We start from the raw sequence: 24957 nt of genomic DNA, 5'->3' as shown, positions 1-24957 counted from the left end.
ATAGGTCTGTGACTATAAGTTTATAATTCAAAATATTGTTCTTATTTGCTATAGTCTTCAGACATCTACATTTAAATTATAAAAGTAATAACGTAAACTAAGAAAACTAACACCGAAATATACAGCTAATTTCAAAAACACTAGACACAAAGTCACTAAATATTATAATGGTTATTTTAATAATTTTCCAACAACGTTGCCAAAAGTAGTGAAGTTATTCTCTTTTTGCAGCAATCTCCCAATTCGAGTCGACTGCTACTCGTTAAATAAATTTGGCAGGTTTCCCGTTTTTATGCGAAGCAGCCGCCTGACCTCAGCGACCTCCTAATGAGCTGAGCGGAACCAATTGCTTTACTGTATCAAATTTTAACTACACAACACCCCTAATGCTTGATTGTATTGAGAAATTGTAATACGGACTACTTTTTCTCATTTGATTCTAAGCAGTATTCTATTGTGTATTAATTTCTCAACGTATTGCATTTAATAATAGCATCTACACGGCTGCGTTATTTAAAAAATAAATGTAAATTAAATATATCAAAGTCAGAAATAGTTTTATCATTTATTCATTAACATAAAATATAATTACAGAAATTAAAATTAACCAAACATATATTTATCTTATGTGTTCATTTATAAAAGAGCTACTACACGCGGAATTTTATTCCTTAAATGACTTTTTTGTGTTATAAATGTGATTGTTTTTAATTACTAATTTGATTTATAACTTGATCACATTCATAACCTTCAGGAATATAATTATTGTAATATATATGAAATATAGACTAATATTATAAATAGAGTTAAGCTACCAACAGTGGAAGTAGAGTCAGCAATACACTCATAATACTCGTGGTGTTGCAAGAGTCTATAGTCTTACCATCAGGTAAAGAAAGAAAAAGAAACAAGAATGAAACCTTTTTTATTAGCCTTTTTGTTTGAAATTCATAAAAATTAAGTTGGAAAAAAAATATAATAATAACAGAAACATAGAAGAATACAATAAACAAAAGGACAAGTAGCAAACAAACAAAAAAAGCAAAAAGAAGCAAAACGAATAGGTAGACCGTACGCTTTGATTCCAGCCATAGTGATGTAAGAAAAATATGTCATGTTCTATAGTTACAGGTGTTCCTCCAACTTGTATAAAGTTGGTCACGGATTTTTATCAGGATACCTCCAGAGCCCAACAAATTTCGTATAATAAATAACATCTATATAGACAAACATATAAATGTTTATCATAAACTACTGGACCAATTTTAATTTTGCACAGATATGTAACTTTGTCCAACTTAGCATATAGGCTGTATTTTTGATTAATGACCGCGATATTTATTGCAAAAATAAAAAATAACATATCTGTACGAAGTTCTCTAGATCAGCTAGTTATATTGTATGTTTTTGGACCCCTCGGTAAAAGATTTTCTTACTATTAGCCGTTGAGTGTAAAGCGATTATATTATTTATATGCACCGACGTCCACGTCTCACTAAAAAGTTACGTAACATAGACTATAAAATGTGTGTACACAATGACTCTAAGTAGAACATGAGCCTTACATAAAAAGTGGATGAATCCAAATGGAAAGCTTGGTACTACAAACCAATAGCGACATTACTAGAGACAGTATTGCCATAACATTATTTAATAAATACTTTTTTTCAATAAACAATCAATTTCTTTATCATAATATCAATATCAAAGGCAATTGAAAAACAAATTCTCATAAAACTAATAATATGATCTCTAAAATAATATTGTATGACAATAATACTTCGATTACATTATTAGTTTTTATATGTATAAATAGCACAGTTATAATCTCCAATCCAATAATATATAATATGAAATTGTTAAAAGACGGTACCGTTTTTTGATAATATATAATAATAACTTCTGGCTTACTGGATTGAATTAATATTATGTAGTAACGTTTATATGTAACGATTTTAATATAATATCGAGGAAATTAGGAAGGGAATTTTTTTCGACATTTACAAAATACGCATTTTAATTATTAAATAAATAAATTAATGCTTTTCAACTGTTTCAAATGTAAATAAATAATTGACAATGTAGTAAAATATTACTTTCCAGATATTTTATAAAATATTGCTCATTAAATTCAAATAAAAGCTAGAGATATAAAGCGAATTTTAAAATATCAAATACAGAATAGTCATATATTGCGTTCGATACTGTCGGTCATTACTACGAAACTTGCATGTCAAAGCCTAATATGGCTCATCGCTATAAAAATATAACAGTATTTACGTCAAGCCGTAAGCATAAAAGTCACACTCGTCCATAGAAAATGTAACGTGAATTTAAAATATTACCTTCGCCGATGGCATTTGATCTTCTGTAAAAGTTCAAAATATTAGTGTTCCGACCTCTTTTCACAGTTCGCTTCATGGTAAAATATTCGATAGCTTTTCTTGATCTCATCAATTTTTAGATGCGAAAAATGTTTGTATGTCACATTTAATAATTTCATAATATTGGTTTAATTCAGCTGGATGCTAGTAGATTCAATTAGTTTAAATTTAGGAAAATATTGTTATTATTGATGTTAAATTTAACCGATCTGACTGACTGATGCTCAAAATACGGAGTAGCCCAACTGGGGGATAGTACCTTACAGAAGATCACAGCTAAATAATACTATTTTCAATTGATTGCTTACCAACATTATAAAATGCAGTGTTGGACGTCCTCCGGCCCGTTGGACTGACGAGCTACGTAAGATTGCCGGTGAGGGCTGAATGAGGATTGCGGAAAACCGAGATGTCTGAGACGAAGTTGGGGAGGCCTATGTCCAAAAATGGACTGCAATAGGCTGAACTGACTGACAGACTGATATTTTTTTTTTAAATAATAACTGAATAGTTTGTTTGAATGCTCTAATCTCAAAAATTACTATTTCGAACTGAAAAATTATTTTTGTGTCCGATATTCCATTTACCGAGGAAGGGTAAGGCAGGTAAAGTCGCAGGGTTCATCTTATATCAATAAGCCTACTGTTTGCCTCGTTACGATTTTATTATATGTACAGTAGGTTGATGTAATGGTGTACTGGGATTTCGCAAATTAATAATGTATCGTAACGAAGCCGTTTACTCTAATATGAAACAAGCTTAAGTACCGCAGATTTGTGTCAACTTCGGTGTAATAACTCTGGAGCAATTTAAATATATTTCATTAATTACATCTAAACTCAAAATTACAATTTTCAATAATTAAATTTAAAATCCAGTCAGCTACGTATTAATGAATTTAACAGAGACTATTTTGCTAATCATGGTTTGTATACATCGTCGGTCGATAGTAGTGTTATGTATGAGTCCAGAGAGGATCACTACTTTTGTTTTTTAATTAAAAATAGTGTCAAAAAAATAATAAAACTTTAACCTCTCTTCTGGCTTTAAGGTATTGTAATATAAATAAACTACTTCATTTTTTATTAATATTTTTTTAATATTATAACGCATTTCAAGGTTATTCTGATATGAGTCGATATTAATAAATTTATTAAACGCTTATTCCACAGATATAATAACTAATAGATACTGTCTTAAATGTTATCTGTTTCTTTTCAATAAATTTAATTTTCAATTAATTTAAATAACATTATATCATGTACGTGTGTAATATAAAATAACTTATGCGTTGTTACAACATGTTTAAACCATATAAAAAACTGACACTTTTTTTTTCGCCTATTTTTATTTCATTTTAGTATATGACATTTTATGAATATAAAATTCTTCGTAGATATAAATACATTATATACATGTATGATATACATAATATGTGATTTTTTTTAAAGTGATAACTTCTTTTGGCGCACATCACATACATTTTTTTCGTAGTTAATAAGTTAGACTGATCCGTCACGCTCTGAGGTGAAAGGCTTAATCGGGTGAACTCGGGACCGCCAAGCAAAAAAAAAACAGACAGCCGATCTTCGCTGCTAAAAGGTGAAAGGCTCGATCGGGTTAACTCGGGACTTATTGCGTTATTGCTTGATTGCGATTGTCATTGTAGTTCTTACTTCTGCCATGCGGTCTTAAGCACTAACCCTGTTTTTTTTTGTATTAAATTTAATACATTAAAATTTATTAGTACATCCATTAATAATGATAAAAAAAGTTATTATGTTAGTTACTTGGTCAAATATTAAATACTATGAGAAAATAAACTCTTCCCAAACTTCGTTTTACTATTACTGCTTCCAAATGTAATATATAAAATTCTCGTGTCGCGGTGTTTGTCGTTAAACTCTTACAAAACGGCTTGACCGATTCTCATGAAATTTTGTGTGCATATTGGGTAGAACTGAGAATCGAACAACGTCTATTTTTCATCTCCCTAAATGTTAAGGGTAGTCCACCCCAAAAATGTTTTAATTTAATTTTTAAATAAATTATTTATTTTCTATTTTATTATGATTTGGTGTCAAAAAATATATACAACCCTAAATTTTCACCCCTTCTACCACCAACCCCTATTTTTAAATAGCGTTTAGCGGCAAGACAACGTTCAGTCGAGTCGTTCACGCTGCGTCAGCTAGTACATCTATAAAAATATATCATGTTACATAATTAGTTTCATTGTTATATATTTGAAACTAAGAGTGAAGCTTAATAGTCTTTGAAATTAGGAAACCTATTTGATACCATATAAAGAAAGTTTATAAAATCCTTAGAAAAAAACATTTCATTCATTCATTTAGATTAATGGCTTCTGCTAAAGTGCTAAATTAGCACAGATGATTTTGTCGATGTCACGTAGAAACATTTTTTTAGAGCGGTAACGAAAAACATCGTACTAACGAGACTAGTTCGTAAAACGCAGAACCAGATTTAAAAATAGGGTTAAAATTATCTGTTAAAGTACTTTTAAAAATATAATCCAATAAATCGAGAGGATGTTCTCTGCAAGAGTCATGTTGAAGCGCATTACATTCGCTGTGGATAAAATATGTGTGTTTAATACAAAACAAACACGCCTCTAATCGATTCCGACGATTTCTTAAATGCAGTTCAGTGAGAATAAATTGCGAACAAAAGAAAAATAATAGTTTTTGAGCGTAATGGAAAATATTTGTATTGAAAATATTCGATTTCTTTTTGTGTAAACGACGAAAGAAAATTCGCTCGTATTTAAAATCGACGATTCGATAAGTCGAGGGTAGCGTGGGAAAATTTTTACTTATATTGTGAATATTAGGGAAATAAATAGAAATAAAACATGTTTCGATATTCTTAAGCGTCTTAGACGTAAATTAGCTTTCGAAATAAACTCTTGGTATTTTGTTTGTTTGTGCTTTCAACCGCAGCCATATCTGAAAATATCAGATATACGGATAGTATGAGTGGTGAAATTGGAAGTATATTAATTTTTGTATGATAATATTTTAATTTTATATTAATTTATTTTTATTTTCATTTTTTAGATACCTAAGTGTAATAATTGCATGCTAAAAAACAAAAACAAAAAAACACCTAAAAAGAGTGAAAACAATAAAAAGACGAGAATATAGTTGTAGTGATGTGCAACAAAAAAACGAATGATAAGATAGCACTTTAGATGAAACAGTTCATAAGAAACATTTCACTGAGGTAGGGCACAGCAGGAATTTCCTGCTCAAAATCTAGAGCAGCCCGACTGGGGTAGTACCTCGACCTTACAGAAGATCACAGCTAAATAATACTGTTTTCAAGCAGTATTGTGTTCCTGTTGGTGAGTAAGGTGACCAGAGCTCCGGGGGGGATTGGGGATAGAGTCGGCAACGCGCTTGCGATGCCTCTGGTGTTGCTGGCGTTTATGGGCTACGGTAATCTCTTACCATCAGGTGAGCCAACGCTTGTTTGCCGACCAAGTGATAGAAAAAAAAAAAAATTTAAAGAAGTAAATAAATAGTTTAACAATTTAACAGTCTACACAAAACATTGAATTTAAAACTCAATATTCTAAAATGTCCTAAAATTTAGTTCTGCAGTCTTAAATGCAAAAATAAATTTAATCTTAATGTAAAAAAAAAGGAAATAATTTTCAAATGTTTATAATAAATGAATACATTCCAAACGACTTCAGGCTTAATAAAAATGACCGCTCAAAGTTATACCGCGACCGAGCTGCCATTAAAACAATGTACTGGATAATTTGTCTACCGTTAACGAAATTTCAACTTTATTCACCAACTATAAGGTTAAAAATCCAACAAACCATTCAAAAACATGTACATTTTTATTTTCAAAATCATAATATAAGTACAAACGAATTAATAAAAACTTTCGTAACCGCTGCAAGGGAAAACTCAGATATGACGCTATGTTTCAATTCATTTGGAATTCAGAACATGTTGCGTCCGGCCCGATGTTATGTCGTGTAATATACGGTCAGTATGAATAGCTCTCGAGAAGTACGGTACAACCAAACTTTCGGGTTTCACGATTTATACGATCAGTGTTGTAGCCTTGATTATGTAAAACTTTCAGAATATGATCAATAATATAAAAGTAGAAAGACTGACAAATAAACCTTTTGTAGTCATTTATTATTACTATATGTTTGACATATTTACAATCTAGTAATTAATTTTGCTAGTTCTTATACTCATATTTTTACTTTAGTTATTGATGTGCTACAATTGAATTAAATAATAAAAGTCTAGTTCTGATAAGAAGGAATATTAAGAAACTTAATAGTTGATTTTTGATTACTTTAAAATAAAATCATCATCATCATCACTTCAGCCTATCGCAGTCCAATGCTGGACATAGGCTACATTCTTTACTGCCGTAACCACACAGCAGTAAAATAAAATATAAATTCCTAATTATATGTATAATAAATCGTGTACAAAAATCACAGACTAGTCACATCCTATCAACAGAGTTTAGCAGCTGTTAATCGACATAATTACGTACACAACTTCATACATCATAACGATAATAATAATCATCATAACGATGATAATATAAATGCATGTTTTAAAATATCTGGACGTGGACACTGACGAGGGGACTAGTCCACAAGCTTAAAATTACCCAACATACAATGGAACGGGCTATGCTATGATATATGCTAAAGATAGAATCAGAAATGAGACTATCCGCAGGAGAACGAAAATAACCGAGATAGCACTCAGAATTAGCAAGTTGAAGGGGCAGTGAGCTGGTCACCTGTGTTGCAGAACCAATAAATGCTGGAACAGAGGTGTCCTGGAGTGGAGACCACGTGTTGGGTAGCGCAGTGTGGGACCCTCTCCGGCCCGCTGACCAACGCTTTACGTAAGATTGCCGGGGTGGCTGGATGAGGGTTGCGAAAAACAGAGATGTTTAAAATGAACTTGGGGAGGTCTGTCTAGAAGTGGACTGCGATAGATAGAAGATAAATTTAAATGAAGAGATAGTTGGTAATTTAGTTGATAGGAAAATCGTTCGATACAGTTTTTTTAACCGGTTTCACCTGCGTTGATATTTAGCAATACTGTTGGCTGAAGTTGTATGATTTATTATAATTCTTTTGGTTAAACGTAACGAGAATTAAATATATTTGTTTGCCACTTTTTCCAGTGAGACTTAATTAAAAAGTAATTAGTGAACATTTTACTTGTACATAAAATTTAAAACAGGTATTTATATTCGTAACAAAAATTTAAATTCAACCTTCAAGCATGAATATTGTATTTATTTTATTAACAATTGTGTTTGCTCGAAAACGAAAAAAAACTGACTTCAATTACATCGATAAGTAATACAACGTAAGTAGACGCAACATAGTCACGATTTTTTTCGAGTCGAAGGTGCATCTTTTTTTTTGATAAATATACATAGAAATTATACGTATATAAGACTCAGGTGGGAATAGAACCCACGATTCCCGCAGTAGAAAGCAGGGCCACAAAAACTACGCAAATGAGCTAGTCGTTTCATTTTTGACAATTATTTTGGAGGTCTAAAAAAATTAATTTTGACAGACTATCCGCAACATTTGACTCTTAATTTTAGGAATGAAGAAATATTAAAAAGCTGTTAACCTTTTACAAATGTAGTCTGTCAGATAGTACGAACCAAACCAACCGTCACCATTTTTATATATGGCATTTGTAGTGCTGTCTCTCTTTGTACCTTCTAAAACGGTTTCCACTTTCCAACACTCGCGGCGAGAAGACCGCACCGTGCTGGTTTTTTGTGTTACAGGGTATCGGTATCTCAAATACGTAAGCACTTTTTTTTACGTGAGGAAAATCCATCATGGATACCCTCCAGCGCGGGGGCTCCAGGGATAATGTCAGACTCCTACTGACTAAAAAACCACCACGTGTGAGCAGTAGTCCGCCTGGGTGGGGCGAGATGGGGTCGCTCTAGCATTCGCCACCTCACTCCGGCAAATACGTAAGCACTGTGATAAATGCTGGATTCTAATAGGCGTGACATCAACAATACCGTTTTAATTATCTGTTTGTTTAAGTGTCTGTGGTACGTAACCTTAGTAATTCATCTATGCTTGCTTAGTGTCTATAAGACATAAACTCATATTTTCTATTTACCGATGATATTTCGAGAGCAAATTTATTTGATCCGCAGGCATTATTAACAAAGATATATAAAATATTTTATCAAACATCATCGTGCCTAAATTTTTATACGAGAAAATGTTACACGAAAAAAAAATAACCATATTCAATTCTTGTTTAGATATTTAAATAAATATCCATTCCTTTGAAACGAGGTCGCCGATTCGGTTTCGATAAATTTATCTTACAGGTTTCAACATTATAGAGTTACAAAGTATTGACATTTATAATAAAGGCGAAATATTTTTTGATGATCATTATTTTTGTTCTGACATTGACGCAAACTTCAACGATTCTCGCTGTTGGAGAATGGCCAGAAAATTCGAAAGCATTTCAAGATTGCGGTCCCACTTACTTCACTAATGGGTCGCTCTTATTTATCATGAACAAAAGGAATAATTAAGATTGTTTGGTTCGAGCCGAGGATTAAGAATCTTTCTAATAAATAAATAATGTACACCTGATCTAATACTGAAGTATTTATTTGTTCTATTTCTGTTCGTGAGCTTTATTTTAAATTCTTTATGTATTTTAATATTTACGTATACATAATTTAAATATTTTAGTATATATATACTTTATATTTATGAGTGAATATTGTAATATCTTATATAATAATTATATTATCCTCGCTTCAGCTTGTAATATCCCACTGCTGGGCCTCGCATAGACCTCTTTCCCCATGTAAGGATAGAGCTTAATCCACCACGCTGCTCAAATGCGGGTTGGCGGATGTTATGACATGTTACACGTTACACGTAACAACCAGGACCGACAGCTTAACTTGCTCTCCGAGGCACGGTGGAGATACCCACAAGAACACATCCAAACAGTAACAGTAATAAAATATATCTGATTTTATTTATCGAAACTTGTACTCGCATTACTTCAAGGTTTTTTGTAGTCGTATTACCCTCATTGTTGTTGTGGCTTTTGTATTTTTTACAACAAATATCATAAGCTTATAAAACCTAATTCGAAACTAAATGAACACGTTTACTTGAGAATACAATATAACGATATTTTGGGTTATAGTTGTTGTGATAAGCTCATTATTTTTCTACAATAATCTAATAAAAAAAATTAAATGAATAATTTGTATATTATTGTCAGTATGTACGTGCTAACATCAGAATCGCGGAACTTCATGGTGGTCATCCTTAAACAGTACATCTCTTTCTTTATAGAGGCAAGTCTAAACAATCTAAAAAGCAATGGTAAGAGGTGTTTCAATGTTAAAATCCAGTTTTTTCGAAATAAATTCTTACCTTAACCTTTTATAGAAAGTGAGTTCATGCATAACATTGGTCTGATTCAAACCGATGTAGCGCAGTAGGACATTTTTGTATCAAAATTCATTATAAAAATAGCTAACTACTACAACAAGTTTTAATGAAATTTTTTATCAAATAATAAAAATAAAATTTAAGAATCCTTTATTAACACTTCAGGTTTAATTTTTATAGCCTTGAATTGAACAGTCCTAAAAAAGTTTCATGACGTCAATGATATCAATTAACATCATTATTGCTCCACTGGTGACAAGAGGGCTGGTGCATTTTTTGCCCAGAGAATCGGCATAGCGATTCAACGGGGAAATGCTGCCAGCATTCTTGGCACAATTCCACGCGGACGTGATTTATAGAAAAACTATCTGTAAATATTTAGTTCTTAAGTTGTGAATTATAAATATGTACAATATCAAAAAAAATAATAATAATAATAATAACATCCAGTACCCAGTATTATTGTGACATTAATTCAAAAGCAGATTTAGGACTCTGGGAGGAGTATATTTATTTTTATGTAGTAAATTCGCAGGTTATTTTATCCACCAGCTAAAATATTGTATTACATATTATATAAGATTTCTTTGTTCGGGATTGAAAGGCTAAGTTGGAGACAAGGGCGCGAGACAGAGCAAGGGACGTAACGAAAATACCTAGAATTGAATTAACGGTATATGAAATAACTTACGACTCTAATATTGTCAATGTCTATAGGCAAAAAGGCGATAGTAATAGAAGGTTGATGTCCTCTGCTTATATGCGTACTTACTTTGTTTCTTTTATAGTAACTTTTTTTTTGAAAATACGATGTAATAAAACAAATAATACAGTTGGTGTTTCTACGCACCCCTATGTATTTACTCTGTTTTTTTTTTTAATTTGTACCTAAGATAACTTAAGTACCTCACAGTAAACTTATCAATATGTAAGCTCGTACGTTGTTTTTCTTTCAGAATTTTATTCGTAAGTCGTGTATAAGTAATTTATTTGAGTATAAAGATTCATTTCTGGGAACTTAACAAACTTTAGCATAAGTTATTACTTTATACGTACATATTATAGACCCACCTCGTTTCGTGACAAAGTTTTTATAGATCATATACATAATTATATTAAAATCTAAGACATTTTATTTTTCTTTTACATTTTTCTGGACTATGTAGTACGGATGGCTCTTGCAAATCAGGTTTTTAATTATATTTAAAGATCTTATGTATACTATAATAAAGTCAATATATTTACCCGATGTGATGGTGTTCTGCGTTGCAGTGGGGGAAGTGGACACAGCGATTAGAATAAATGCTAATAATGTCCGTTGCGTAGAACAAGCGGGGTACATCGCGTCTATTCTCTTGCCAGCATTGACGCTAAGTTTACACTGTGTATACTTTTCCACTTCCGCGGTGTCTGATCCAACCAGACCTTTGTATCGTCCAGATCTGAAACAAATAATATCATTATTACTCTATCATACTTATTCTTATTTAATGATAACGACAATAAATCAAATGATTATTTTATTTAAATTATTCATACGAAAATCACATTCTTAAAAAACGAACAAAATTAAAGCAAAAAACAAATACGAATTAGTTCATATGGACTTTATGTAGAGAAAAAAAAGTTTACATTAGTATCAGTCTTATTTTAGGCAACGACTTAACTAATTTTCTTTTCCTTTAAAGCATTTTCATTAGTTAATAAACCTGAATACATTTATTGCTATGAAATTCTTCTTGGTAAACAAAAAATTTGCGATGCGACCCAATTTGTTTAGTAATAAGTATTTAATTTCAATATCTGTTTTGATATGTTCTTTTTCAAAGTTATAATAAATAATAATTATAAGAATAAAACATCTTTACATAGAGACATGGTCATCTCATCCTAAGATATGTTAATCGATGCTCATTTTTTTTTTAATAGATTTGTCTCTAAAGATCTATAAAAATAAATATAACATGGAGTGGGGATCGTGGTCGCGACCATGATGCGGAAAGCAGGACACTACCAACTATGTCTACAGGCTCGTCATAGGTTTAAGATATATTATAATTAAACAATTTTTCCGAATTTTATTATTTTTTTATGTCCGACGTTTCGGATACTTTACAGCACCATGGTCACGGAAGGACTGAATATTAAGCCATTGTCTTTCGTAAGAACAGTCAAACCATTCCTTTGTAAAGAATAAAATAGTTATTTAATTTAATTTATTATCGATAAATAATGCGTATAATAACTACAAACAGTGCATCAAAGAGATATTTTTTTTTGTTTCATTGTTATCTGTTGAAAATTTATTGTTGATACGGTGGGAGAAATAATATTTTTCAATAAATTATTTCATTAACCTGCTCAATAGTAAAGGTTAACCTTTACGTCTAGGCCGTTAAACTCTATATGACTCAATATTGAAGGCAATTAAGTAATTAATTGAATACCAATTCGTCTCGATTTCATACGATAAACAAGATTTATATTATCTTGGTAATATTATATTATTGTAATTATACCTAAGCTATTAAAGATACAAGATACCCTTGGCGGTTTTACATGCGTTGTATTTTGATATGGATTGAAATAGTTCACAGTTCTTTAGTTATTTCTATAACTTGTTGGGTGTTATTTTAGATCACAACATATTTTAGTAAAGAAAGGTTAAGATTAATTATAGGATAAGGAATCAAAAGTTAATAATAAACCGCGATAAAATCCGAAAAAATTTGTTTCATTAAATAAAGATTAATTATGTTGTTTTATTATTGTTAACTGATGCATTTTTTCGAAAAAAAACACAGTTAAAACACGCTCATAACCTCTAATAAATAATACTACTCACCCTTAATTATCATCGTTTATTATTTAATTCGAAGGCATCGACGCTGTTCATCATTATTTATCGCTCAGTAAGTACCAAGTTATTACTACGCACTTGAGACTACATTATTCTGATTAAAATACATTGTCCAAACAAAGGTCCAAATAAAGGTACTTCTATGGAGAACATACATATATGTGTTTTGATAATTAAAATCTTGCTGTCTCTTTCCTACTTAATTATTAATGCACGATGGGCAGTGACAAAACAAAGATTAACCAAATGGCGCTTGCCTTGACCCTTAATATGGATATGACAATTTAATGATATGACTTAAGCACAGCTGATGACACAAGTGCTACTACGAACAAAGGAACTTCTTTGCATATCTGCACCAATGGCAAATTTCAATGGCAGAGAAAACTCGGAAGATAATTCATTAACCTGAAACTGGTTGATGATGATTGGTGATTATGTCTCAAAAGTAATTCTATGTTTTGCTGGCTAGATCACCGTAACTAGATATTTCCCTATTACAGACTATATTAAAGATTTGATTTTGTTTCAGAACATTAAACCCATTGTTGCTATCTATAATTTTAATCCATCACCTTCGGTTTCATATATATGGCTATAGATCAGCTTTATGTCTGTGTATATGGGTTTAGCCTTGAATAACCTGAATAGCCTGTTGCTGGCTAATGTCAATTCGCAAACTACATACTAGATAAAGATTAACATAATAATGAAAACGCTCGACTACGGCTGTTGTGAGTATACCAGTAATGTTAATAAATTGAGATTTGTTTTCTAAAAATATTTAATTAGTAAAGATGATATAAAACGCTAGTTTTAATGGAATTGGTCTAATGATATAACTTTTAACGAAAAGTTTAATACAATTAGTTGCTTTCCTTTGGCAGACATTAAATTACAAATCAGCGTTAACTTCTCTAAAAATTAATAATTGAAATATTTAGTAAGCCTTTAAAAAGTCTACTTAAACAAACTTGTTGAAAATTGTCTTTTGAGAAAGAGTTTTTAAGGAATCAATTTTTAACAACAAGTTATTCGTTTGTTACATCACGTATTGTTATAAAAAATGTATTTTATTTAAATGTATATATTCATTACGATGGTAAATTTATGTCATTTTATTACTAGACAATCCGCCCGTATCTACTCGCTTATGATAGAGGAATAATTATACTCTTCTACTCTATTCTACTTCTTTATGTCGTAGCATGACTTTTTATAGCTTATTGGACCTTTCCAAATAAATATGGAACCGTATCTAAATATTGCATTCATGTAACAAACGTTGATTAATTGGCATAATAGTGGTTGATCTTAGTGCGACGCTTTTTGTGGTACTTTGTTAGCAATTTTTTTTTATATATATATACAAATATACAACTAGGTTGGTAATCAAACGTACAACTCACCTAATGGTAAGCGGTTACCGTAGCTTATAGTCGCCTGCAATACCAGAAGTATAGCAAGCACCTTGCCGAGACTACAGCCAATCCCCCCTAGGAGCTCGGGTCACCTTTCTCACCACAAATACAGAACACTGCTTGAGCAGTATTATTTAGCTGTGATATTCTGTAAGGTTGAGGTACATCCCTAGTCCTGCTGCTGCTGATTTTGGGCAGGATATTTCCTGCTGTGCCCTAACTCAGTTGAAAAATAAGTAATTTTTGTCATTGGTTTTGCAGGTTCTAAAAGAAGAATAATCAAACTAACGACTACTTTTCTTTATAACATATTAAAATTGCAGTTCGTCTAAAGTTTGTTATTTAATTATTCGTAAATCACATATAGCATACAGTTTGAAATAGTGGAAAGGTTTTTAATAATAAGTTTTAAAGTGATACAAAATTTAAACAAAAATATACAAGCTCTTTATATGGTAAAAGAAATATTATTTTGAATTTTACAGCGTTTAACCCAGTCCGCGATCAAAAGAACATAAGAATTAGGTCATCGAGTCTACGTCTTAAAATAACGATGAAACATTACAAATTCATAGAACTTCTATATTAAAGAAATTTCTCTTTATCGTTTACTCGTATATATATATATATATATATATATATATATATATATATATATATATATATATATATAGCATGTATATTCTTATCCGGTATTTAATGAAGTATATTTTTATGCTATAGTAGCTAGTAGAAAAAAGGTGACGGATTAACCTTCTACAACTGAGGTGGAAGTCTCTCAGACACCGCTGAACAAAGCATTTCTAAATGCGACATTATGTGCTGTCTATGTGCAAAACACCTTCCTAAAACAGTTTCTGCTGCCCGAACCTCACGGCCGGTAAGCCTTATGGTGTTACAATACAATCTGAGAGACCACCAGGAACAAAAATACACAGCATTTGTTCCAGCAGCCTAAAACGACTTTCAATATTTTCTTCCTACGCGTGTGATAGGAAAGTTTTCATTCTTCATTATTCTACGCAACTCTGCGAAGACTGTAAATATTGATCTATTGAAAAGGTGAAACTTGAGACTCGATTCTGCCAAAATGAACCACGTGATCTCAGTGTTTTTTTTTCTGTTGTAACTTCTTAATTATGTCATAATTAAAATAAGAAAAGAAAATTTCAAGTTTTTTTGACTGATAAAATAGCTGCACTTTGAAAATAAAAGGCTGAAAATTCATATGTAACTAAAAATGCAAAATAACCTACTCTATCTCTTTTAATTGTACAGAGAGAGGAAGAAAACTTTCTTTACCAAGAAACGCAAATAATACCTTTAATCTTTAAACGGGAATAAGCTCAAAAAACAAGCTAATTGTAAATACTTATGAAGTAATATATTCTGATTGACTAATTCACTGAATTATTCATCGTTGCTTCGGCCTGAATTATTGACGACTGAGAAATCATAAAATTTGATAAGTCAAAGAGGAAAATACTATACGAGTACATCTGAACTACTGTTATAACGATGAAGATTTTTATTTTGTATTTTCGAATATTTCTAACAAATGATATCAAAAAGTATTATCATCATCATCATCATAATCATCATCATCATCATCATCATCATCATCATCATCATCATCATCATCATCATCATTCCAGCCTATTGCAGTCCACTGCTGGACATAGGTCTCCACAAGTTCGAGCCAAAAATGCGTGAACTCATGTGTGTTGCTCATAGTCACCACGCTGGGCAGGCGGGTTGGTGACCGCAGGGCTGGCTTTGTCGTACCTAAGACGCTGCTGCCTGTCTTCGGCCTGTGTGTTTCAAAGCCAGCGGTTAGATTATCCCGCCATCGGTCGGCTTCTTAAGTTCCAAGGTGGTAGTGGAACCTGTTATCCCTTAGTCGCCTCTTACGACACCAACGGGAAGGGAGAGAGGATGGCTATATTCTTTGGTGCCGTAGCCACACAGCACTAAAAAAAAGTATTATACTTGACTGACATTAACTATTTAACTGGTAGAATGCAATGTTATCATTGCTTGACATACTCGTAAACTATGATAATTATATTAATGGGACAAATATAACAGTCGACGTCATGTAGTCCGTAGGAGTCGCTAGTCGAAGCAAAAATCTTACTATACTTTTGTATATTGAGATAAACGAGATATTTCAAAAATTCAAATTCCATTATATGGATAATATGGCTGAATAAATCTATGTGCAACATTTTGATTCTAGCTAAAAATACAGATTTGTAGCTGAAAGTAGAAATGCTTACATTGGACACGCCGCTGTATCAATCAATCGCCCTATTTAATTCGATCTACTTTTTTTATATAAATAGACTAGCGCTTGACTGCGATCTCACCTTATGGTAAGTGAAGATGTAGCCTTAGGTGGTGCGCGCTTGCCTAGAAGATGGTCATTCTTATATACCACAATCGCGAGCTAAAATTTTATAAAATAGTTTTTTTCTTAAACGCCAGCATAAAATCACATTATTATAATAAGGCCTTATATATTCCAATATTTTCACTTAAAATTCCTGAAACCCTAAATTACCTCAAATCTCAACCAATATTGACGGAAGCGACAAAGCGATTTCCTGGTCGAGCGAAAATATAATCATTGTCCGTTTTCGTCAATGAACAGCCAATTAGATCATTCTTCATACGACGAATCACAACATAATTTGAATAATTTTACATCAGGATACGAGTCGAAATGGAAACATTCAAAATAAAGATCTTTCAATGATAATTGCTACAGAAACGTTCAGAAATTCTTTTGAAGGTTTGTTTGCTACGAACTTTTTGCATAATTAAATTGGCAAAAAAAATATACATGTGTGGGTGAGTTGTTACCGTTAAGCCGATATAAAAATTTACGTTTTATATCGCGCTGGGACCCAAATACGATGTACGAGAGAAAGCAGCCAAATTGAATTATGTTTTCCCATCAGTATGTATAAGATTGATATTGAAGAATAAATCGTTTCTACCGCCTCACTCATGAAGACGGTAGTATAAAAACGAGCAGTAAAATGTTTCTGAACGCGATAAAATGTAAAGAAAATAACTTATCGAGATTCTATGAAATTTTTATTTTCATTCATTTGAAAGCGAATTTAATAAAGAAATGGTAAATTCCACATAATTTTGTATAATGCACATTTTGTACCATATACACCCACAATTTAGCCTATTACCTTCCTTGGTAATACGACTATCCCAAACAAAAATATTTTTTCTCAATTTCGTTTAATTAATGATATTATATGCTGTGTGGATACGACATTAAAGAATAAAGCCACCTCTCTCTCTTCCCGTCGGTGTCATAAGAGGCGACTAAAGGATAACACAGTTCCACTACCACTTTTGAACTTATAAGGCCAACCGATCGATGGTGGGATAACCATCCAACTGCTGGCTTTGAAATACACAGGCCGAAGACGGGCAGCACCGTCTTCGGTACAACAAAGCCAGCCCTGCGATCACCAACCCGCCTGCGCAGCGTGGGGACTATGGGCAACACACATGAGTTCACGCCGTTTTTGGCGCGAACTTGTGAAGGCCTATGTCCAGCAGTGGACTGCAATAGGCTGAAGTGAGTAAGTGAATAATATAATATTATTCATATAAATTATTTATTTATATATATTTTTTTCGTTTATTCTCATTTTTTTTTAACAATAGTAAAAAAACTACGGTTTTAATAAAATTAAGTTCAGTGTGGTGTGTCCGACAACGCACTATACAAAAACCAACTTGTAACCAAACCAAGGAATACAAATTTTTATCGTTGTTGTTACAACACACGTCTAGTGTTTACAACCTGATCTGAGGCAGCTATTGTGTACCAGGGTCGTAGATTTATTGTTGATCAAAATTATCGTATCTGTCAAATTTGTGTCAATCTAGATCGATGTGCGATACTAGTGTACCTACTATCGTACATCGTAAGTAGGCATTGAATAAGTGCACATGTACTATCATTACGACGACTAAGATAGAATCTACGACTTTCGTCGTCAATTTAAAATGTGTAAAATATTTCAATGTACTTGTTGTAATATGCAAATATTATAATCTTTTAAATAAGAATACTTGTGGCGCCATCTAGTAACTATTTTAGTAAAACAAGGTTTGTCAATTGTCTTTGTTCGATTGTCCTCCTCCTGTCTATTCTCTCTGTGTCCTAAAAATGTAATGGTTAAAATGGTGTGCATTAATATAGAAATATAAAAAGTTTACAAGTCTTTAATTATTTAACTTTTCCAACATGGTAGCAGAGCGTGGTTAACAAGTAAAACTCATTGTGATATGTGGATTATTCAGATACGATTAAAAAATAATAATACGATTGAGGTAAAAACGCAACGCAACGCAAGGCGCATACGCATCAAAGAAAAATTATCTTGAAAATAATTATCAACAAAATGGCTAAGCAGGCAAGAGTAGAAGATATAACAATACCTATTTTTGACGGTGCAAATTATTCAAATTGGAAGTTAAGGTTGCTAACCTTATTGGAATATAAAGAATGTAACGAGCCCGCCATTACGATGACCGTCATTCCGGGCAAGGACGAAAAGGCTGAGGCGGATTGGAAAAAAAGGGATTTAAAAGCAAGAACCATAATAATGAGTACAATTTCAGATAAACAATTAGAATATATTAGTGAATGTAAAACAGCTTATGAAATGATTAGAAAGTTTGACAAAATGTATTTAACACAGTCTACTGCTATGCAAATTATATGTAGGGGAAAAATTGAAGAGATTAAATTAAATAATTATAGTACATTGGAAGATTTTTTTGTTGATTTTGAGAAAACAATAAATGCCTTTAAAGTTGCTGGAGGAAAGATTGATGAATCAGAGAAGTTGAGATACCTTCTCAGAGCGCTTCCACCAAGTTATAGTTATATTGGAGATTTTCTTGATGTAATTCCAGAAGAACAAAGAACAGTAGATTATGTACGTTCAAAAATAAAAGAAAAAAATATTACTACAAGTGACTCGGATGAGAAAAACAATGTGAGTACATTTACAGCCAAAACTAAACCCCAATGCTTTGTCTGCGGAAAGACTGGCCATTTCAAGAAGGACTGCTGGCACAGACAGAGAAGTAATCAAGGATCGGAAAATTATCAAGGCAAATATCAACCCAGTCATGGTCATCGAGGACTACAGAGAGGATTCTACAGAGGTCGTAGCCGAGGCAGAGGTCAAGATCGTTCCAGAGGTGAAACGTCAAAGAATTTTCCAGTGGAGTCGTGGACAACTCAAGTATGTAATCCAGTAGTCAATCAGGTATTCGGGTGTACTGAAAATGAAGATTGTATTAATAACAATAAAATTAACTTACTTTTAGATAGTGGGTGTACACACCACATAATAAATAATGATACCCACTTTTATAATTATGTAGATTTAAAAATACCCGTAAATGTAAAATTACCCGACGACAAAACATTAAAAGCTACCAAAGTAGGCAATGTTAAAATTTGTTTCAAAAACTATTATAGTCATAAACATGTAGATTTAAAAAATGTTTATTTTGTGAAAGGTATCAAGCAAAATTTGTTGAGTTTTTCAAAGATAACTAAAAATTGCACAATAGTAGCTAAAGATGCGAATGCGAAAATTTATAACCAGTCTAGAGAACTGATAGCTGTTGCAGATAAAATAAATGATTTGTATCATATGAAAGGTTTTGTATTGAATGACTATAAAAATGAAATGTATGCACACTCTGTAAAATTAACTCATAAAGAGAAATGGCATAGGGCACTCGGTCATGTAAATTTTCAATATCTAAATAAGTTAATTAATGATAAATTAGTAGATGGTTTGCCAGATAAGATTGAAAGCATAGAAATGAAATGTTCAAATTGTATTAAAAGTAAAATGGCTAATGTACCTTTTGAAAATAGTAGAACAAAGACAAAAGAAATTTTAGAATTAATTCATACTGATTTGAACGGTCCACATTATACAACTGGTTATGGTGGAGAAAAATATTTTCTGACATTTATTGATGATTATAGCAAGTGTACTAGGATTTTTTGTATTAAAAGTAAAGCTGAAACTGCTAGTTGTTTTATAGAATTTGTAAATCTAGTAGAAAATAAATTTAACAAAAGAATTAAGAAATTACAGTGTGATAATGGAAAATAATATTTAAATAAGGATATTTATAATTTTATAAAGCAAAAAGGTATACAGTTATTAACATGTCCACCCTACGTCCACGAATTAAATGGAGTAGCGGAAAGATATAACAGATCTGCTATGGATATAGGTAGGTGTTTAATGAGAGAAGCTAAAATTCATAGAAAATATTGGCCAGAAGTAATAAAAACAGTAGCTTATTTAAAAAATCGAACAATTGCAAATACAGTAGAAAATAAAACTCCTTATGAGATATTTTTTGGGATAAAACCAAATGTAAAGCATTTAAAAATATATGGAAGTAGAGTCTTCGTCAGGGTTCCTGAAGTTTTAAGAAACAGTAAATGGGATGATAAAGCCCAACTAGGAATTTTAGTGGGGTATAATGAAAATAGTTACAGAGTTCTATTAAATAATAAGATAGTTAGTGCTAGGCATGTACAGATAGTCGAAGAAAATACTAATTTGATTTGTTTAGAAAGACTTGATGATCAAAGAGTAAAGGATAATGATTCGGAAACTGATTTCACTTTAAATATCCCTAATAAAGTATGTCAAACTGAATACAAAAGTCATGAAAATTATGTAAATGTAGGTGAGAATGAAAATTGTAATAATACTATGAAAGATCTTGTAAACAATGATAATCTAAATAATGATGATGAGAATGATATGCATGTAGGATTAGAAAAATCAAAAAGAAAGAGAACTCCAGTTTCTAGATATGGTAATCCAGTTTCTCATTTTATATATGTAAACTATGTTGATGCGAGTGTACCAAATACATTTGAGGAGGCGATGAACTCCCATGATCATGAACTATGGAAAAGAGCAATGGACTCTGAAATGAATAGCTTAAATAAAAATAATACTTGGCAAATTGTTGAAAGGCCAAAAGATAAAAAGACTATTGATGTTAAATGGGTTTTTAAAAAGAAAAGTAGTAATGTTTATAAAGCTAGATTAGTTGTAAGAGGTTTCCAGCAAACGGAATATATTGAAAATGTTTATTCACCAGTAGGAAAAATGCAAACATTGAAAATTTTATTGTCATATAGTTGTAAAAATAATTTATTTATTGAACAAATGGATGTCGAGACAGCATTTTTAAATGGTTATGTAAAGTCAGAAGTATATATAAATCAACCAAAAGGTTATGAAACTGGAGACAATAAAGTTTATAAATTGCAAAAGGCTCTCTACGGTCTCAAAGAAAGTCCTAGAGTATGGTATGATTGTTTCGATAAGTTTATCAAAAAGTTAAATTTTATTAGAAGTAACTATGATTACTGTTGATATGTAAACAGAGCAAGCAAAGATCCAATATATATATTGATATTTGTTGATGATCTCTTAATTTGTTGTAAAAATAAAGATAAAATTGAAGAGATAAAAACTAACTTGATGAAAAGATTTGCAATGAAAGACCTCGGGAAAATTAAAAGCTATGTTGGCATAGATATTGATTATAGTAATGATAAAAATATATTAACTCTAAATCAAACAAAATATATTGAATCTTTGGCTGCAAAATATAATCTGGAAAATACTAAGTTATATGATACTCCAATGGAAACTAATTTAAGATTAGAACAAGCTAAGGAAATTGATGAAAGTATAAAGTACAGAAATATAATAGGTGAATTATTGTATATTAGTACAGGCACGAGGCCAGATGTAGCTTATAGTGTTAATTATTTGAGTAGGTATCAAAATTGTTACAGTCGAACACATTACAAATATGCAATGAGAGTCTTAAAATATCTGTATAAAACAAAGGATTTAAAGTTAACATACTATGCTAATGTAGATACTGAAATTTTAGATTGTATGGTAGATTCTGACTATGCAGGAGATAATGTAGATCGAAAATCCACGTCAGGTTTTGTAATTAGATTGTTTGGAAACTTAATTTTTTGGAAAACACATAAACAAAATACGGTTACTAAATGTTCAACTTTTGCAGAGTATATTGCTATGTCAGAGGCAGTGACAGAGATACTTTTTATTAGAAACTTGTTGAGTGAGTCATTTAATTTAAGTTTTTCTGAACCGATTAAATTGTATGAAGATAATTCTGGTGCGATTGCAATAGCTAAATACGGTAACTTTACAAAAAATTCAAAACACATTGAAGTGCAGTATCATTATATAAACGAGAACTATGAAAAGGGAATAATTGATATTTTAAAAATTGATTCAAAATTTAACTTAGCAGACATGTTAATTAAAAGTTTAGATAAAACAAAATTTTTGAAAAACAGGTTAGAGTTAAGATTAATTTAGTATATCTAAGTTCAGATTAAAATATTGTGTAAGATTATAAATTTGAGGAGGCGTGTTGTAATATGCAAATATTATAATCTTTTAAATAAGAATACTTGTGGCGCCATCTAGTAACTATTTTAGTAAAACAAGGTTTGTCAATTGTCTTTGTTCGATTGTCCTCCTCCTGTCTATTCTCTCTGTGTCCTAAAAATGTAATGGTTAAAATGGTGTGCATTAATATAGAAATATAAAAAGTTTACAAGTCTTTAATTATTTAACTTTTCCAACAGTACTACCTATTATAGTTTCGATGGGACAGTAAGACTGATGAGGTATAAGACGGATGGATAGTGGAATCTTACAAATGGAGGCCAACAGACCCTAACCGTTTAAGTACGGTTCTAAAAAAGGGATGCCATTGGTCATTGGAAAATAGTTACAGTCATCTTCAAATTGAAATACATGTCTTATTTTCCGAAGACATTTCACTAATCATATTGTTATATTTTGATTTCAGTATCAAAAACACTTTCCATCTTATCTTCATTGCGTTGTTATTTCCTCGTTTATTTTTTGTTTTATTAAGTTCATTGTATGTTAATCTGCGTGGTTACAGTAGTTAGAATATAGTCACCCCCTCTCTTCCCGTGGGTGTCGTAAGAGGCGACTAAGGGATAACACAGTTCCACTACCACCTTGGAACTTAAAAAGCCAACCGATGGCGGGATAACCATCCAACTGCTGGCTTTGAAATACACAGGCCGAAGACGAGCAGCAGCGACTTCGGTGCGACAAAGTCAGCCAATCCGCCTGCCCGGCGTGATGACTATGGGCAAAACACAAGACTTCACGCCATTTGTGGCGCTAACTTGTAAAGGCCTATGTCCAGCAGTGGACTGTGTTATGATGAAGTGATGAAGCTTATTGTACAACAAATAGGTCGTTTTTTTTAAATTTTTTAATTTTTATTAAAATTGTGTTCTATTTATAGCATTTTTTTTAGCACTAGAATAGCTATACGAATATCTACATTATTTGTAACGAAGATTTTCACTACTTTTAAGTAGACTCCTCAATTAGTACGATTTAACAGAATCAATTAATCAATTGACGTACAATACTGACTCTATTACGACCTAGTTTGGCAACTAGCGCATTTTAAAGCATTTCTTGTGTGTAAATTGTTCGCGAAAAATATATAATTTCATCATATTTTGTTAAATTACTTAGTAAAATGTCACATTTTTGCAATACTGGTATTTTGGTGTATACGTATTAGATTATAATTTACGAAACAAATTTTAATTTGAATTTAAATGTATAATAAATTAATCCTAACCCAAACTTATACTTTTATATAGGTCAAGTATTAGATAGTCAACCTGCCTGCCCAGCGTGGTGACTATGGGCGACACACATGAGCTCACGCCATTTTTGGCGCGAACTTGTTGACGCCTATGTCCAGCAGTGGACTGCAACAGGCTGAAATGATGATGATGATGAAGTATTGGATTTTTGTGTCTACTCTGTTTCTAATATTTTTTTCAACTATGTGATAAATGATGCTATGATTAAAACTATGATAGCCCTAATCAATATAGTATTGCACAATGTTTCATTGAAACCACTAAACAAGAACATGTTATTCGGAACAATCGCCTCGAATTACACTAAAACTTTCTTTACCATTTTTTTTGTTAGTACAAATAAGTTTCCTAAGATTTTTAATTAGTTCAACACCACCAACAACTTCTCAGACTCAGGACAAAACACCGATACTTTTTTTATTTGTATTCGGTTTTTAGTTTTTTTTTTCTTTCGATCTATTTTTACATTGATCAATTTTATTTTAATATCAAATAGCTTAACTGTAAAGTTACGATGACAATTTTTACTAAAGTCACATGATTTTTTATACGCAGTTAGTACAAACTTTATTGTGACTTTGTTCTGATATATATCATAGACATGTGTATCTAGAATACTTACACACTTATAGACTTAAAGGCATATCTTTCAGGTAACAGGAATAGTTGAGCTACCAATTAAATTTTATCCGGGTTACTCTATTGAAGATATCCTCTGCACGATAAATGTATTCGATAGAAAACGATCGTAGTAAATCTGTAGTGGAATCTCCAATTTCTCACGCTTACTAAAGATATGAAAGTTATTAGCGGAATAAGAATTTTATTTTATATTTTTTCTATTATTTAAGAGTTAAGAGTTAAAACAAAAATATTGATTATAATAAATATTTTTGTTTTATTATCTATTGAACTGTAAAACAATGTATACAGTAACATAAGAAAGATTGTAACAAAAAAATTATCCTAAGCATTGAAAATAAAAT

At 31.5% G+C, this 24957-nt stretch overlaps 1 protein-coding gene across 1 annotated transcript in view; it reads right to left on the bottom strand.

Moving 5' to 3' along the window:
- The window catches only part of LOC123670143 (nephrin-like), a 262031-nt gene that overhangs the window by 181709 nt on the left and 55365 nt on the right, over positions 1-24957 (bottom strand). Inside the window, exon 2 of the mRNA XM_045603647.1 lies at positions 11125-11321. Within this exon, the coding sequence (XP_045459603.1) occupies positions 11125-11221 (97 nt within the window). The 5' untranslated portion in view covers positions 11222-11321. The remainder of the gene's footprint in view (positions 1-11124; positions 11322-24957) is intronic.

This window comes from Melitaea cinxia, chromosome 4, assembly GCF_905220565.1.
Source record: "Melitaea cinxia chromosome 4, ilMelCinx1.1, whole genome shotgun sequence".
Lineage (NCBI taxonomy): Eukaryota > Metazoa > Arthropoda > Insecta > Lepidoptera > Nymphalidae > Melitaea > Melitaea cinxia.
This window is presented reverse-complemented; position numbering and strand designations above follow the sequence as displayed.